Below are 15756 nucleotides of genomic sequence, written 5' to 3'. Positions count from 1 at the left end.
TTTTTTATGTTATCACTGCTGTAACAAATATATGTCATATTGAATGGACTTTTGAAATCCAAGAGCATGTAAAACTACTCAGCTTAACCGCTGTGATATGAATTTATTTGGAGTTAAGTGTTAAATAAAATGTTTTAAAAAAGTGTTGATTCCAAGGTTTTGTTCATTTATTTGTATGTTTATATGACCCCTCTCATTATTATCTCATGAAAAGTAGGACAAAAAACAGCCAGCAACAATAGTGTGTGTGTGTGTGTGTGTGTGTGTGTGTGCTAGTTGCGTCCTCTGGGGGACAACATGTGCACCAATAACAGGTTGCTGTTTTAAGGATTTCAGTATGTGCTAAAAAATAAGGATTCATGATTGGATGTACTGTTTTCTTTCATCAGAGGAAAATATTTCTTTTGGCATTTGCTTTAAAGGCAGTAATAATCCTACCTGTAGCCACTGAGACTGAATCAACCAGTTTATTATTTTTTACAATAGAACATGTTGGCCTTGATTGTGAGCTGTCCAGTATCAGGCTCCATAATGTGTGTTTAAGAGAGAAAGAGGAGTTGGACATGCACTTACCAAGGTCTGTCCTTGCAACCATCTCCTCCGGCATCTTTCCTCCGACAGACAGCTCGGTTTCATTAGCGCCAAGACTGATGTTCCATTTTTATTGGCCATCTGTACTGTGGTATGTTACTCAGAACAAATCCATCTACAGCTGCAGTACATCTTTTTGTTTTACTTCTTGTACTACACTACTTCAGAGCAGGTATTTCAGGGATTGCTGAATTTGAATTTTCCCACTCTTTTTCAATAGAGTGGGTCATTTAATTCTCTACTTTTACCTTCCATTTCTTACTAATAAATCCTGCAGAGGCCTGCACTTGTACGGATCCTCATTTGTTATTCTCCACACCCGTCAACTGCGGTTTCCTGGAACATCCGTGCAGAATCCTATGACTCGATGATGTTATTGTTGGCATTGTACCTAACCACACATATCACATCAATCACGTTAATACACTGTGCTGAAACTGAGCACACCATGTGTATATTTTAAAATACATAAATGTATCTACTTTATCATAGTTTTGAGAGGTGAGTGCAAAATAGCAGCCATACATGCATTGATCACTTTAATTTGGATTAGACTTCCTGCACTCAAGTGCTTATGTAAACTTATGACACGGTGCTGTAGTTCTCATCACGAAAATATATGACTTAAAAATGATTTTACATTTTAATCATAGTCGGAATAACCCTACATCTTACTTTACTGAGCTTGACTAGAAAAACACATGCATTGTCGATGGAAAGTAAGAGAACAGTCATTTATTTTTTCTGGATGTAAGCACATTATATTGATGGATTCTGGTGGGAGAAAAGAAGAATGCAGACCAAGTATTCACTGCTGTGTTGACTAACAGTATCCGATTGTTGCATCAAATGACAACTAGGTGTGCATTTCTGACAGCTATTTGTCACAATAAAATGCGTGTTGCGACAAGGAAGTTTAATTGATCCCATCTTCGATTAAAAACAATCCATAAAGTACAAAACAGTTCCACAAATTTCAACCTTGTACAGTCTGTTATCCACATCTGGATGGCAGATGTCCATTTGACAGGGAACGGATGATGGAGAGAAGCGATGAAGACTGAGATTCTGTATTTCACTTCCTCTTCCTCCTCTTCAGGGCCTTCCACTCTCCCTCCTGAGTGGCCAAGCTGCCAAAGAGCTCCCTCACTTTCCTCTTTCTCTCTGAATCTCTGAAACACAGAACGTGTGAATAGTTGGAGGCTTTTACTAACAGAACCATTTCACAGAAACATTCTGACGAACCCTTTGCGTTATCCGTACCTGTTCATGACCTCATTCAGCTTCTCTCTGGCCAGGAATCGCGTGTCCTTCCTGATCTCCCTCAGAGCGCCCTTGAACTCCTTCTTGTATTTGTGCTGCAGTCGCTCCTTCTCTCTCTCCTCTCTGGTGCTGCCACGCTTCTTTCCATAGTCCAACCTGGCAAATATTAAAGAAGCAAATGAGATATTTAAAGCAGATGACCAACCAGCAAATGTGCATGCCAGTGTTGTAGTACTCGAGGTCTCGGTCTCGTCTCGGAATCGACCGCATGTTTACCGCATGTCTTGTCTCGATCTCGGGATTTTATTTCAAGACCACAACTGCAGGGATTTCGCTAAATTGCCTTGCATTGTCTGATTTATGCCTATGTGTTAAAACTTGCAAATGCAACCAATAACTTGAGTTATATCTAATTTGAGATTTGTTACCATAAACCCCCCTCTCCCTGCCCCCTTTACACGCACTCCCAAGAAAGTGAATGCAGGAGACAGGAGACACAAATCTGCTCTTGGTCTTGACTCAAACCCTCAAAGTCTCTGTCTCGATACAACACTGGTGCATGCCTTACCTCAGCTTCGTGACGTGGCAACTCATTTCAACAATAGTGAAAACGCATTGCTTTTGTAATTAATTGGATTATCACTTACACTTCAACAATCTTGGGTGTGAGCAGCTTCAGAGGAATTGGCTTCTTTCTCTCTAAAACCAGCCGACTGTGAGTCACAGGAGCACCGCTGATGGTCGCCAGGATCTCACTGTGAAGCTCCTGCAACAAAACAGCAACCACGATTATTAAGGAGAAACTGACAACAGGATACTTAGAGATAGAGAGAAAGAGAAAAAGATGGACCTCGTATCAAAACCTCTTTTGGGCACCAACCTGTAAAAGCTCTGGTAATGTTTGGGCTGAAAGATGTTTGGAAAGCAGCGATCTGATTGGCTGGAAGATGCATGCGAAGGATGTGAGATCTTTGTAGAGCAGGCAGCACCGCTTCACCAGGTCCAGGCAAGTAGACAGACACATCAACCTGCGGAGTGATACATAAACATGGACGATCATCTCAGTTTTACAGTTTGATATTTTTCTCATGGTTATTAGACTCCTCAATAACAGAGCCAACACACCCACAGCACCCCCTCAATCTACTCTCTGCCTTACCTCCATTGGCATGCTGGCAGGAGTGTCGTTCATTCTTCATATTTATGAATGTGCGGTATACCCTATACATGTACCATATGACCAATGTATGTGTATGTGTATCTAGAGCGTGAAACAGAGAAACACACATTTCCTGGGACAATGAACTTTTTCTATCTTTGCGTAGTCTTAGATTCCCTTTTGTCTTCAATCAAGGCTTAGGTGCAGCACCCAAGTCGTTTTGGGCACCACCTAAGCCGAACGAATGTAAAATCAACTAAATGGTATTTGCGATGAAAAATTAATAAAACATTGTTTAAAAACATTAAAAAAAACTAACTAAATGACTTTTCTCAGATCTAATGATTGTAGTTGGTCCCCAGTGGACTTCTTTAGCAAGTTTTGTTTTTAAGCTTTTTGAGTGTTATTTAAATATTATCTGCTCTAGCTTTTCCAATGTGTTAGACACAGATATAGTAATAATAATGGTCTAAAATTATGTTAAATTGCATTTATTTTTAATAAGATTTTCTTAAGGGAGGATGCCTCAACCCCCTGCCAAATACATGCACCTAAGTCTTCCACAGACCTAGGGGAAACACTGACAGCCAAGCAGGCAGCTCCGTGAGGCTGTATTTAGACACAGCAGTGCTTTGAGCTAAATGCTAACATCAGCATGCTAGCCTAGCATGCAATGACGCTGATATTAAGTAGGTGTAATGTGCAATAATGTTAGTAATGTGTAATGCTTAGTTTAGCATGTTATGTTGCTAATTGCCACTAAACAAAAAGAGTGAGAGAGAGCTGAGCCTGATGGGGATGCCATCACTTTTATAGGTATTTGGTCATAAACTAAAATATTGTAGAAAGAGAAATAAAAATCAGTGGGATACATTTCGCTGGATGCATCTTGTAGAATCCATGACAGATTCATGTTGTCCTGAAGGCCAGAAGAGGTGCGAAATACTATGCGAGAGGTGGAAATTATAGCTCCTTCTACGGTTTCTAGTTTAGTCTACATTGTAGAGTAATAGGTAGGACAGTTTGTGTAGAGTCTACAAGAACTGTTCCTCACTATTACTCCAGGAGTTGAACAGTGTGTGTCAAAACATTCATCTTTACACATTTAGACACACTGTGGCCTTCACGCAGTGTACACTCACTCTGCCCCTTCCTACCCAAATGCTGCATCCCTCTAACCACAGCTCCTAGACTCCTGACACACAGCTGCTGGTGTGGCATGAGTCACAGGGACGTCTGAAGGAATGCAGGAATCAGGATAGGACCGGCCACCCAGGGGTGAGGAGCATAAGTCACATGCAGCGCTGTGTTCATAACCGTGTGGATCAGACCTTAAGGCAAGGTATTTTAAAGATGATTTAGAGAGTAGGTATTTAGGATTGCAGCATGCCTCAGTCAGAGTTATTGGGAATTAAAATACTTCTGCTTTCCAACAGAAACACCGTATAAATGAATCCTGCTTTTGGTTAATGGTTACAGACAAAAAAAATGCTTAATGATTTTGAATTTCTAATCTTTGTAATTGATATTAGATACATATATGATTAAATGGCGTTTATTCTGTGTGAATTGCAGGTTTACTTATTTTTCTTTGACAAATATAGCCAATAAATGAAATGAATTTCTCTCCAAAATAACCGTGTTTGAGTCTGAGTGATGTATGGCATGTTGTGAGTATTATTTTAGTTGAGTACAAATAAACATGTATATTCGCACACACTGTGCACAATCATGGACTGCTGAAGTCTGTTTGCAAGTTTTGCTTGGTGCCCACACACCAGCTGCTGTGTGAAACCACGCTGGCGACTCATCAGAATCACACGAGCGAATGTATCAGCTCTGAGCCATACAGTCTAAACGCAGTTACAGGTAAACACAGTATGATTGCTTATCTTATCTATGCATTAATAAAGACCCTCAGTACACATCCATTCTTTATCAGCACTGCATGACATGCTAATCTTTTATCAAGTGGTGTAAAGCAACTGGTTAAAGAAGAGATCTGAGTGATGAGTGCATGTCTGTGTGCTTCCATTTTGTCTTTTTCTTTTGCAAAAGAACAAATAAGCTTGTCTTTTCATGACTTATATATAAAAAAAAAGAAAAAAAAAGAAAAAGAGGTAAATTAATCATTCTAACTTGATTTATTGTCGTTTTATTTTTTGGTGGTCACATTCTGGTTCAAGCTGAACATGAGAAGCTGTGTGAAGACAAAACGTTTTCTCACACTTAATCTCCCTCCCTCTCTTCCTACTGGGCCTATAATTGTCTCCAAGCAAGTGTTCACTCCTGTTATTACATGGTGTTGTTACATACTCAATTCTACATGGCCAATAAGGCATTCTGAGATCTGTGGTGTCTAAATGCCATGTCTCTGGGGGTCAGCTGTATATACAGTACAGAGGGGTATAACAGCATCTGGCTTTAATTTATAAATCATTTTGGAACAGTGATCAATGTAAACCAGGGGCAGTAATTCAATAAAGAAAACAATGCGTGTGTCCTTTAAAATCGTTCTGATAAGCCTGGATAGGTTCACATTGTTTCTCAAAACATTGCTCACATGCCCATATTGCATTGAAAGATGTTTTAGTTCCCTATAATAATTCCTCCAGTCCATACAGTTAAAAGGTGCACAGATTAAAGGAGGTTAAAGACGGTATGTAGAATGAAAGTTTGTGGATGTAGTGCTGTTAAGGGCAGATTTAGCTGCTGTTAACAGAACTGTCAGGATGAAAGAATCATAATCGGGCTGTTCTAAACTACTCAATGCACAACTGTATCACATAAAGTTATGTAACTTCATAGTCATCTCTCACCCTGCCTACTTAGCTTTCAAATCTAATCAATTTGGTACCTCATGGCCAAAAGATGGGTTCCTAGGTTACTGCTGACTAACGTGTTTTTCTATGTTGTTGCAGAAAATTGTAAAAATAGATTAGCCATTATTAGATTGTTTTGCCAACTGACTGAAATAACATCAAATGAGTGTATGGTTTAGGGGTTTGACCAGGTTCTTTCCCTCCAGGTGTACTCCCCTCCTACCTATGGTGATCTCTGCCGAGCTCATTTTTGAGTTCCAGGCGTTGGGTCGCAGACAATGGAAGGCTTTTCTTGCTCCAGCTCTGGCAGGACTCGGAGTCTGACAACACCAGCAGATCACTGCACTTGCCTGATGGCCTAAAGGGCGGCACCACAGTGTAACCTGCAACGCAATGTCAAGGTCTATCAGCTCGGTTTCACCTTACGAACGCTGGCACCAAATAAAAAGGCGTGATAGAATTGTGGAAATGTGTGTGCAGCTACCTAGAGCGGTCTTGTCCTGCACGGCCAGATGTAGCGTTCCAGCCAGGAAGTTGATGAGCTCAGGCAGGAAGCGCTTTGAAAACGAGACGTACTCCACTGCCAGACAGCACAGCGCTAAACCGGACGTCACGTCCTGTAATGATCTCACTGGACACTAAGGACGTACAAATCACAGACAACAACACACACAGGTATGATTATGGCATTAGTGCGGAAAATCAAAAATCCATTCGTTTAACAACATCTATTTTGTGCTATTTAAGGAGGAGATTCACTTCAACATAACTTCCATGTGAGTGTTTCAGCTGCAGCACTGGAAAGAAAACAACAGTGTAACTTCATACAGCTGTTTTGACCTGGAAAACTTATAATGAATAATTGAAAATGTTTGAGTTACGTATATAGGAAGCCCTTTCTTATCCAGAGAAAATCCACACCAAAAAAAAAGATGACTAATGAGAGGAAGAGGGCTGGATTCAAACAGAATGAGAGATGGCGAAATCCCACTAGAGGCAAGATGAGTCAAGGCGGTACAAAATAAAGCTCTAATGATACAGACAATAAGAAACACACTGAAGACTGTGTACCTTAGTGAGAGCCTGGCTGATGTAAAGCAGCGCTGGAGTGGTAACTGGGTGTCTGAAGTCTGAGGTAGGAAACAACAGGGCTGTCACCTTCAGGTAGATGAGCTTGAAACACAAAAACAAACATACTCTAGCTGCATTTGTCATATACAGAAGAAAGAATATTCTCATTTGATAGAAAGAGCAAGGGGCATCACTTCCACTGAGGATGGGAGGGGACAAACTGCACCTCCCTTACTTTGAATACTCTCTTAGGACACTAAAATCAAACATGAATCAAAGCTCAAGTCAGCATTTGTAGTAAGATGTACAGTAAGTACAACATATCTAACCATTTATTTTATTTACATCATTGCCCCTTGACCAAGAGGACAATATTTTAAGCAGAGGCAAGAATCGATATAGGGCAGTCAAGCAACATTTAAAACCTCTAAACCACCCTGATAAACATTCAACATGTTTACGGTATTCGCAGCAAATCCATACCATGTCCAGTGCTGGGAAAGCAACATGCCCTTTGACCTCAAGCACCTCCTCCGTGCTATGACCAGCGTCTGCGAGGATGCTCTGCATGGCTTTACACGCTGCTTCCGGAAACATCTGACACAAAGTGTACAACTCTCTACACACACACACACACACACACACACACACACACACACACACACACACAAGAGAGAAGAAACACCAGACAATGTTTCGTTTCGAGGACTAAAAATTTGAGGAGGTAAAACCAGGTGAAAGAAAGCCACTTTTTGAACTCACGGTATGAGCTTATCTATGGTGGTGAGCTCAGGCGGACTCCTGGTGGCCAGTTCTCCAATGTACTCCAACAGAAAGACAAACAGTTTCTGGGACAAACACAGATAACATTTTAAGTTCATACGGCACTGAACGCAACCTGAAACTGGCCACCGAGACCGAGGCACAACATTCATTTCCAAAAATATATAGCCTGCTATACTGTACCTGCAGTTTGAGCTTATTGCCCACAGCCAGACTAGCATGGTTGCTTTTCTGAGTCCTGGCCACAATGAGGCGCTGGTTGTCAGGCGTGTGGCCATGGAGCAAATCTTTCAGGTCGCTGTAGTTCTCTGGAGCTACGAGAGGAGGAATCACAGAATGGTGACGATCCTAATCTCAGGTTTACTCAAGATGCTCCAATGTCTCTAGTTCAGATTTCGTTTTTTTTTTTTTTTTTTTTATTAATCAGGGTCAAATTGAGGTCTGATTTTAATGACGTCGGTCCTGAGTTTCATACGTTTGTTTCGGTGCGTACTTACCAGTAAATGTGTATGGAAGCTCGGCTTTAGCTGCCTCCTGCTGGGCCTTTATCTCCTCTTTGCTCAGACTCGGTTTAGCACTGGCCTTCTCATCCTCCTGTTTTTCCTCCTCATCCTCGCTTTCTTGCTCGGACTCCAGGTCAGAGTGACCATCTTCTTCCTCACTGCTGCCCTCTTGCTCCTCTTGCTCCTCCTCCTCCCCCTCGTCTCCATCTTCATCTTCCTCCTCTGCCTCGGATTCCTCCTCCTCTCCACTCTGTCCCTCTTCTTCATCTTCACCCTTGTCTTCCTCGGACTCCTCTCCAATGTTCCACTTTCCGTCCTGGGTGCACAAAAGAAATGTGAATTAAACACATTCTGTATCGACACACGAATCAACAAAAACAGAGAGGAATATTCCAGAAACAAACCCGTTCTTTATCACACAGGCCCTTCGTATTGCGTCGCCTCTTACCTGATAAGACAGGGTCTTCTTGTCGTCCGTATCCAGGATGAAGCCATCATTGAGGTCATCAGCAGACATGTGGATCTGACTCTGAGAACTCTCCCCGACTTCGTCTCCCATCATCCTCCTCAGACGGTCAGCCTGGAGAAAGCAGAAAGACGAACTGTACTATCACACAGAGCCTTCAACTGTGTGCTGTTCACAAGAAGCTGTTGTCATTGCGATAAAAGCAAACAAACCTCTAGTTTCTGCAGCTTCTCCCTCTCCTCCCGGGCGAGCTCCTCCGGGGTTTTCAGCTTCTCCGAGGGCTGAGCCTTCATCTCGAAGCCGAGCTCTCTGACCATCATGTCATACTGTTCCAGCTGGGACGCACAGAGGCATCAGGGAGAGAACAAAACAAACGTCAGCCTCTGACACTGATGAATAAAAGGCACACAGCGGAGGAACGGAACAACATTTTGCTGACTGGCTGGTGTGACTCTACCTTGGGCTTCTCCTCCTCGACGCGTTCACCTTTGGGCGTCTTTTTCACCATCAGAGCCTGGATGCTCTTCCACTCCTGGTCCAGCTTCTCCGTCAGCTCCTGTGCCTCCTCTTTCTGCACCTGTCGTTCCCGCTGAAAACGTCAAAGAAATTCAAGAAAACCCAGAAGTTAATCATCTGGACCACAAGCAAATCTTTAAAAAAAATAAAAAACAGGTCACTCAAGAATTCCTTCATTTTTAAAATATGCTAAATGATTACCTTAAAACAGCGGGGCACTGGTGTTTTAAGCTAAAGTTCCTCAAACAGGAGTAAATGGGGCATTTGTTGGGGACTATTTTCAGCTGCGAATGTGAGACTTAGACTTAGACTTAGATTTAGACTTCTCTTTATTGATCCTTTTGGGATAACTCCCGCAAGGAAATTGGATTTCCAGCAGCAGATTTCAGCAGCTTACAAAACACTTATATAGAAAATAAAGAGATATAAAAAAAAATACAGTAAAGAAAATACAGTATAAGAATAACAATACACTTTTAGCTAAATATAGGAAGTAAATATATAGGACTGTGTATGGCATTGTTGTTATTATACAGTGAATAAATGACATTTAGCATAAATTAGCAGTTAATAGTAGTGGTGCACTAGTGAGTATTTACAGCAACAGGAAGATATATGTGGGATTAACTCAAAATGAACTACAATCGTGTTCATTGTAATGAAGCAACGGTGTGGCTCATTTAATTGTGTTTTTGGACAACAATGGAGCTCTTTGCAGAGGATCAAGCAATATCAGGCTTTAGCTACTTTAGCCACTTGTTAGTGAGATTAATTCATTGTTGGTTTAGTTTTTTTATGAGATTTGCAGTTCACTTGTGGGCATATATCTCTGTATCCATATTTACCAGAGGGAAAAAGTTCTGCGTGAAACCAAGTTAACCAAAAGGATTGTGCTACTGGCTCACCTTCTCCACCTTGGACTTCTGGATGAGCTCTTCGATCAGCTCCTGTCTGGACTTGGCCCTGTGGCTTCCTTCCCCCTCCTGCTGCTCGCCCGAGCTTTTCTTTCGGAGGAGGCCCCCTCCTCCGAAGTGAGAGGCGGTCAGCTCAGCTAGATGAGAGAGAGAAATAGTATCACTCAGGGTGCGATTTGTGAAAAAAGGGGGTGTGGTGGGGGTTTATAATAAAAGAGGGAGGGAAAAACTTAAATTAACTTTCTGTTTCATTTGGTGTTTGGACCCCAGCAAATCTCACCTGACAAAAGACCTTTCTCTTCCGATTCATCGTCGCTGTTCACAAGGTCATTGAATTTCTCCATCTCAGCCAGCGACTGGCCGTAATGAGTCAGCTCCTCTTCCTCGTTCAGGTTGTACACATCCTTCTTATCATGGTTACGCTGAATGATAAAGCACAGTTTGACTGAGAGTTTAGTATACATAGTGAGATTTGTTTGACGTTGTGAGTAACAAATGAGTCAGTTCAGAAGGCCATAGCTACATGAAGGAAGTCTAAGTAGAGGCAAACGGCTCCTTGGATAGTGGTATTACTGTACTAAATCTGTTTTCACATCTGTCTGAATGCAAGGTTTATTCAGTTTAAAAGGTAGTCTCGCATTGCCAGACCTTCCTCCACAGCGCTGCGGAGGAGGGTCTGGCTAGTCCACACAGCATTCCGGGCTGGGAGAAAAACGTGCTCTGGTTTACTGGCATTTCTTTAAACCAATCAATATCGTCATGGGCGGCGCTAGGCGCCGGACGGAGCCACGGTGCCGCTGCAAAATAGCCTCAGGAAGGAACTTATTTTGGCGGAACACGTGCGCGTTCGAAAGTTGTTTTAGTCGTGCAACAGAAAACTCAGATTGGACAGATAGTCTAGCTAGCTGTCTGGATTCACCCTGCAGAGATCTGAGGAGCAGTTAACCATAGTCCTCATAAATCCACCGGAGTTTAAAATTCCAACACAAACAAAAAGGAAGGTGACGGACATCCGGGCGAAAAGAGTGTGATCCGGTGGAATTTCCGGCAGCACCGGAGCAAACCCGGAAGTGGAACGTCGTGGATATAGACTAGTTTAAAGGTGACGTGCATGGCAAGACCTGATGTTGGGTGTGTCGTAATGCAAATCATTACAGCACTGACCTGTCTCTCCATTGCGAACCTCTTCAGGATTTTGTCTTCTGGTGCCATCTTGGTGTCATACTCTCCAAAACGCCTGTCAATGAATTTGCTGGACTTGTTCTTCTGTTTGTATTCCTTCAGGAGGGTTTCTTTTCTCTACATGTCGAAAATCAAGAATTGCAAATGATTTCTGTCCACTCCAAAACACACACACACACACACACACACACACACAACTAAAACATTGATTCTTCATAACAGAGTTACAAATGTGTTCTCTTTGTGTGCAACAAGAGTTATGTCAATGCATTACTGATCAATCTATATGATCTGATAAGCGGCTAAAACCTCACATGTATACATAAATACAAAATCATAAATTAGAAGTAATATTTAATAAAAAAGTGTGCAGATTCTACTTTTGTCCTCACTTTAACTTGTGCTTAGTTCGTGGTACTTTCTGTCCTCTCTCAGCATGATACTGTGAGCCCCAGGCTTCACAGCACAGATAGTGTTAAAGGGATGATGAGCTGTGACCCATGACTGCCAGATACAGTGCTAAAGTAGAAGAGTTTATCTTTTATTTTTCATTTCATCAGGCGGCGGAATCTTTTATGTTTTATTCAGAGTCTGCCGTCCTTTTTCTTTATTCTGTTGTTTTGCCCAGATTTGTCTAACACTGACATTTCCCACTTCTATGGTTTCTATTTGAAGCTGCAGTTCCCTGAGTGTTTGGTCAGTTTGGTCAAAGAACCAGGTGCCATTTTCACAAAACATCCTAAGGCAATAAGTATCTCCTGACTGGCCAAAATAGGGGGAATTCATAAGAATAAAGGGCCTAAAGTTGAGAACTCCTACGTTTTTGGTTGGTAAAATCAGTCAGCTGCTGTCGGTAATGCACCTCATCACTTTTGCCTTTTGTAAAATTACACCGATTATGATTACAAAAATACAATTTGATGGCAGTTGAAGTAATAAGGATCCAATTGACTGATCAAGAAATTTGTGCAATCCTCTGAGATGTTGGTTCGCACAGCATTTTTTGGCATAAGAAGATTGCACGATTATGGAATATCTCAACAGTCAGAATTATTCATCAACCCAAAAATCATCAAGTCATTAAATAATCACCATCTGTAATAAATGTATAAAAAGTAAAGTTGATTTCAAGGCATTAGCTGGACTGAACTGGTGCTATATGTAGAATTATAATTATATAGAATTATAATTATTTATAATTCTCAGGTGAAACCGTAAATTTCACAGTATCAAAATGCAGATGGTGTTTGATGCCAGAAACAATCTATTAAACAAATCAATATTTGAATATGCTTTATGTAAACATAAAAAAACATGTGTTAGTGAAAACTATCTATTTATGTAATTAAATGTGCCCCTATGTTTTGATGAATTATTTATTTCACAGACCGGTCACCTGGCAACAAATCACTGCAGACATGATGAATAAGTTCTTTCAACATCACTATATTGTCAAGAACAGTCATTTTGATTATAAAGCAAATATGTTTGTCCATTTAATGAGTTTAGAAATTGAAGGTAGCAGAAATGTTCTGGTTGTGTAATTGCTTGCAGAAAGAGAGAAGTTGCTGAAGGTGTAGGAGTAAAAACATGAGATTGAGATTTTTTTTTCTTACCTTATTAATGGCTTTGGATCGAGACACGCCAGGCAGACCTACATCATGCTTGCTTTTTCTCCCCAGAATATCAAATTTCTTCCTGTTGATTTTCACCTCAAAAGGGTTGTTTTTGATCTCAGTTGAGGTCTTGGTTTTGCGGACCTTGTCGGCCATGCTCCTCTTCTTGGGTGCCTTCCCCATCTGTAACCAGAGTAAGTTAGTGGACATATTGAGCTAACATTACTGACATTACAGACTCTGTACATCAGGCTTACCTCCATCTGAGAGAAACTCTTACTTGATACACCACATGAATTAAATGGGCACTGAAAACCATGACATTTTGAATGTGTGTGCTGCTATAACGTTAATGGTGCAAATACCCCTCCTGCATCAGTGAAGTTCCCTTCCCAGAATACTCTAAAGACTCTAATATACTCATGAAAGCAAAAGTTTAACAACATGTAATAGAAACGACCATTGTACGACAAAAGGCAAAACCTGGAGCTACTTTACAGCTAACTAGCTTCGCTATGAGCCGTCAACAGTTTGTAAACAAACTGACGTTATCACGCAGAGGCAGCGTTTACCTTTTAGTCGCGCTGAAGAGTCGAGTTATTTAAATCCAGGCGAAAGAAAACATGGGGCACTAACGCTCTGCCAACCCTGAATTTAATAAATAACACTTTAATATTTTACTATCCACGTTGTTTCACTGGGTTTCCATTTCCAGCATGCACAAGTCTGAGGTCAAAGTTTGAAACAAAGAAGCAGAAAAGAGCTACTTCCGGTGTGAGATTCCCTACAGCGCCTCTAGCGTTGACAAGCTTTTACAATAAGACAAGAGTTTTTATTTTTATTTTATTTATTTTTTATCTTTATTACACAACAGTCATACAAACATTCAAGGCACAATGTGTTTGTACATTTGTCAAAAACGTGTTTACAGCTTTGAGGTACAGACAGTATATACAACAAAAATAAGATACTAGGGGTCTTTACAATAAGACAAGAGCGTGTAGGCTGCAGGTCGCAAAGTGACGCATGCGCAACTCACATCTGCACTCGACTCACATCGGGTAGTGACACCTCCCGTCTCGAGGCTGCAGCAACCCGACTCTGATAAGAGCACGTAACACAAAAAACTGGGTAAAATATAAAGTAGACTAGTCTACAACACTCGCCAGCCCAGCACAAATACATAAGAACATATTTTAATGTATTTTTCCATAAGTAACATAACAATAATAAATAGTTTTTTATTTTAGTATCTGCAGAAACTGCATTTGCTCCACCTTGGTCTAGAGATGGATTGCTATTAAATTGTGTTCAGACGTTCATGGTCCCCAGAGGATGAATCTTACTGACTTTGGAGAACCTCAGGCTTTTCCTCCAGCGCCACCATGATGTTGACATTTGTAGTTTAGAGTTCCTCAACATCCATTAGATGATTTCCCATGAAATGTAGCCTACAACAGATTATCCAAATGTCCCTGGAGCTAATATTTCAACTGACTATTCCTCTGGTGCCACCAGCAGGTCAAAAGTTTTTACTTACCTACTTGATGGACACCAAATTTGGTACATTCATGGTTCACGGGCGATGTAGTATAATTGGGGGTCCTCAGTCTTCGTCTAGCGCCACCATGAGGTTGACATTTTTCACTTTATTGAAATATCTTTCTATCTTCTGTGGAATTTGTTACACACATTCATGGATCCCAGAGGATGAAGTGTAATAACCTTGATCTCTTGACTTTTTATCTGGCCAAAATGTCATTTTGTCCAATACTTTGGTTTATGGCCAAATACCTGCAAACATGAATGACAAAAGAAGCTCTGCAACACAAAATGAAGTCTATTTTTTCAAACATTTTCCAAATTTTTGCATTCTTATTGTTAAATATTATATTCTTTGACAATTTAAGATTACTGCTCAAATGAAAAGGGAAAATCCTTTTTTGATAGAGGTTACAACTCATACATGCAGTTTAAAAAAAAAGTTGGAAACCACTGATCTATATAAATGTGACTTTATTGAAACAAACTTAGACATATATATATATATATATATATATATATATACACACACACACACACACACACACTTATATTGTTTAATATTCCATCTAGCGAATGTGTGACGTGCACCAACAACACCAAAACAAATTCCTTGTATGTGTTAAAAACGTACTTGATTCTGATATAAAAAGAGAATTTGGAATTAAATCTTTACACTTTAGCTAAATGTAAATGGATGTGATTGAAAATCTCATTTTATTAGCCTCATGAATTATAATACCAAAATAATTTCTTATTATATTAATGTTAGAGTCGAGGGCTCCCAATTGTTACCAAGCTTTACTAAACTGATCATACATTAGCTTAGGTAACTTTATAACATCTGCTCTTAAATTTGGTTTGAATAACTAATAAAAATGTGATTTATGGAAAGTTAATCTGTTTACGTAAATGACTACAGTCACACAATACTGATTTTCAATAGTGTTTTTTATTCATGGCTGTAAAAGAGGCAGAACCATGAGAAAAGATAGGTGGAAGTATTAAGTCTGTAGATGGTATAATGATGAGACATTTAAATTGGAAGTAGTTCAGACAGAGAATACAAATCAGCATAGCTGCAAGATTAAAAAAAAATAAAAATCTATGGTTGACTCAAATGAAAACAATAACAAGGACTTTAGTCCTAAACCTAAAATAAAATATATAATTCAACTAAAAAAGGGGTAGTTACAGTCATTTAAAGGACAGTACACACTCTAAGCACTCTACACAAAGTCCTTCATGAGTTAGACATTCTCAGCTTGTATGCAATGATGTAGCTACACCATCTGTCGTGAACCAAGGTTTATTAAGCGGCTTAGATT

The 15756-nt window shown here is 40.3% G+C and overlaps 1 protein-coding gene across 1 annotated transcript; it reads right to left on the bottom strand.

The window, feature by feature from the left end:
- Positions 1-1306: 1306 nt before the first annotated feature.
- nop14 (NOP14 nucleolar protein homolog (yeast)) lies at positions 1307-13622 on the bottom strand. Its single transcript, XM_078271650.1, has 19 exons — positions 13459-13622; positions 12887-13069; positions 11253-11387; positions 10369-10510; positions 10080-10225; positions 9116-9247; positions 8871-8993; positions 8641-8772; positions 8187-8508; positions 7873-8003; positions 7669-7754; positions 7390-7525; positions 6907-7008; positions 6320-6473; positions 6059-6218; positions 2735-2882; positions 2502-2620; positions 1855-2010; positions 1307-1763 (listed from the first exon to the last, which is right to left on the bottom strand). The coding sequence occupies exons 2-19, from the start codon at positions 13067-13069 to the stop codon at positions 1667-1669; spliced, it is 2604 nt and encodes an 867-aa protein (XP_078127776.1). The 5' UTR covers positions 13459-13622; the 3' UTR covers positions 1307-1666.
- Between the last annotated feature and the right edge of the window lie 2134 nt (positions 13623-15756).

This window comes from Sander vitreus, chromosome 16 (assembly GCF_031162955.1).
Source record: "Sander vitreus isolate 19-12246 chromosome 16, sanVit1, whole genome shotgun sequence".
Taxonomy (NCBI): domain Eukaryota; kingdom Metazoa; phylum Chordata; class Actinopteri; order Perciformes; family Percidae; genus Sander; species Sander vitreus.
This window is presented reverse-complemented; position numbering and strand designations above follow the sequence as displayed.

Excerpts from the sequence above, each read along its gene's own strand:
- nop14 (XM_078271650.1), bottom strand. The coding sequence starts at position 13,069 with ATGGGGAAGGCACCCAAGAAGAGGAGCATGGCCGACAAGGTCCGCAAA. Across the intron at positions 6,474-6,906 it reads TCAGCCAGGCTCTCACTAAG|TGTCCAGTGAGATCATTACA; the intron begins GTACACAGTCTT and ends GTACGTCCTTAG. Across the intron at positions 2,011-2,501 it reads ACACCCAAGATTGTTGAAGT|GTTGGACTATGGAAAGAAGC; the intron begins GTAAGTGATAAT and ends AATATTTGCCAG.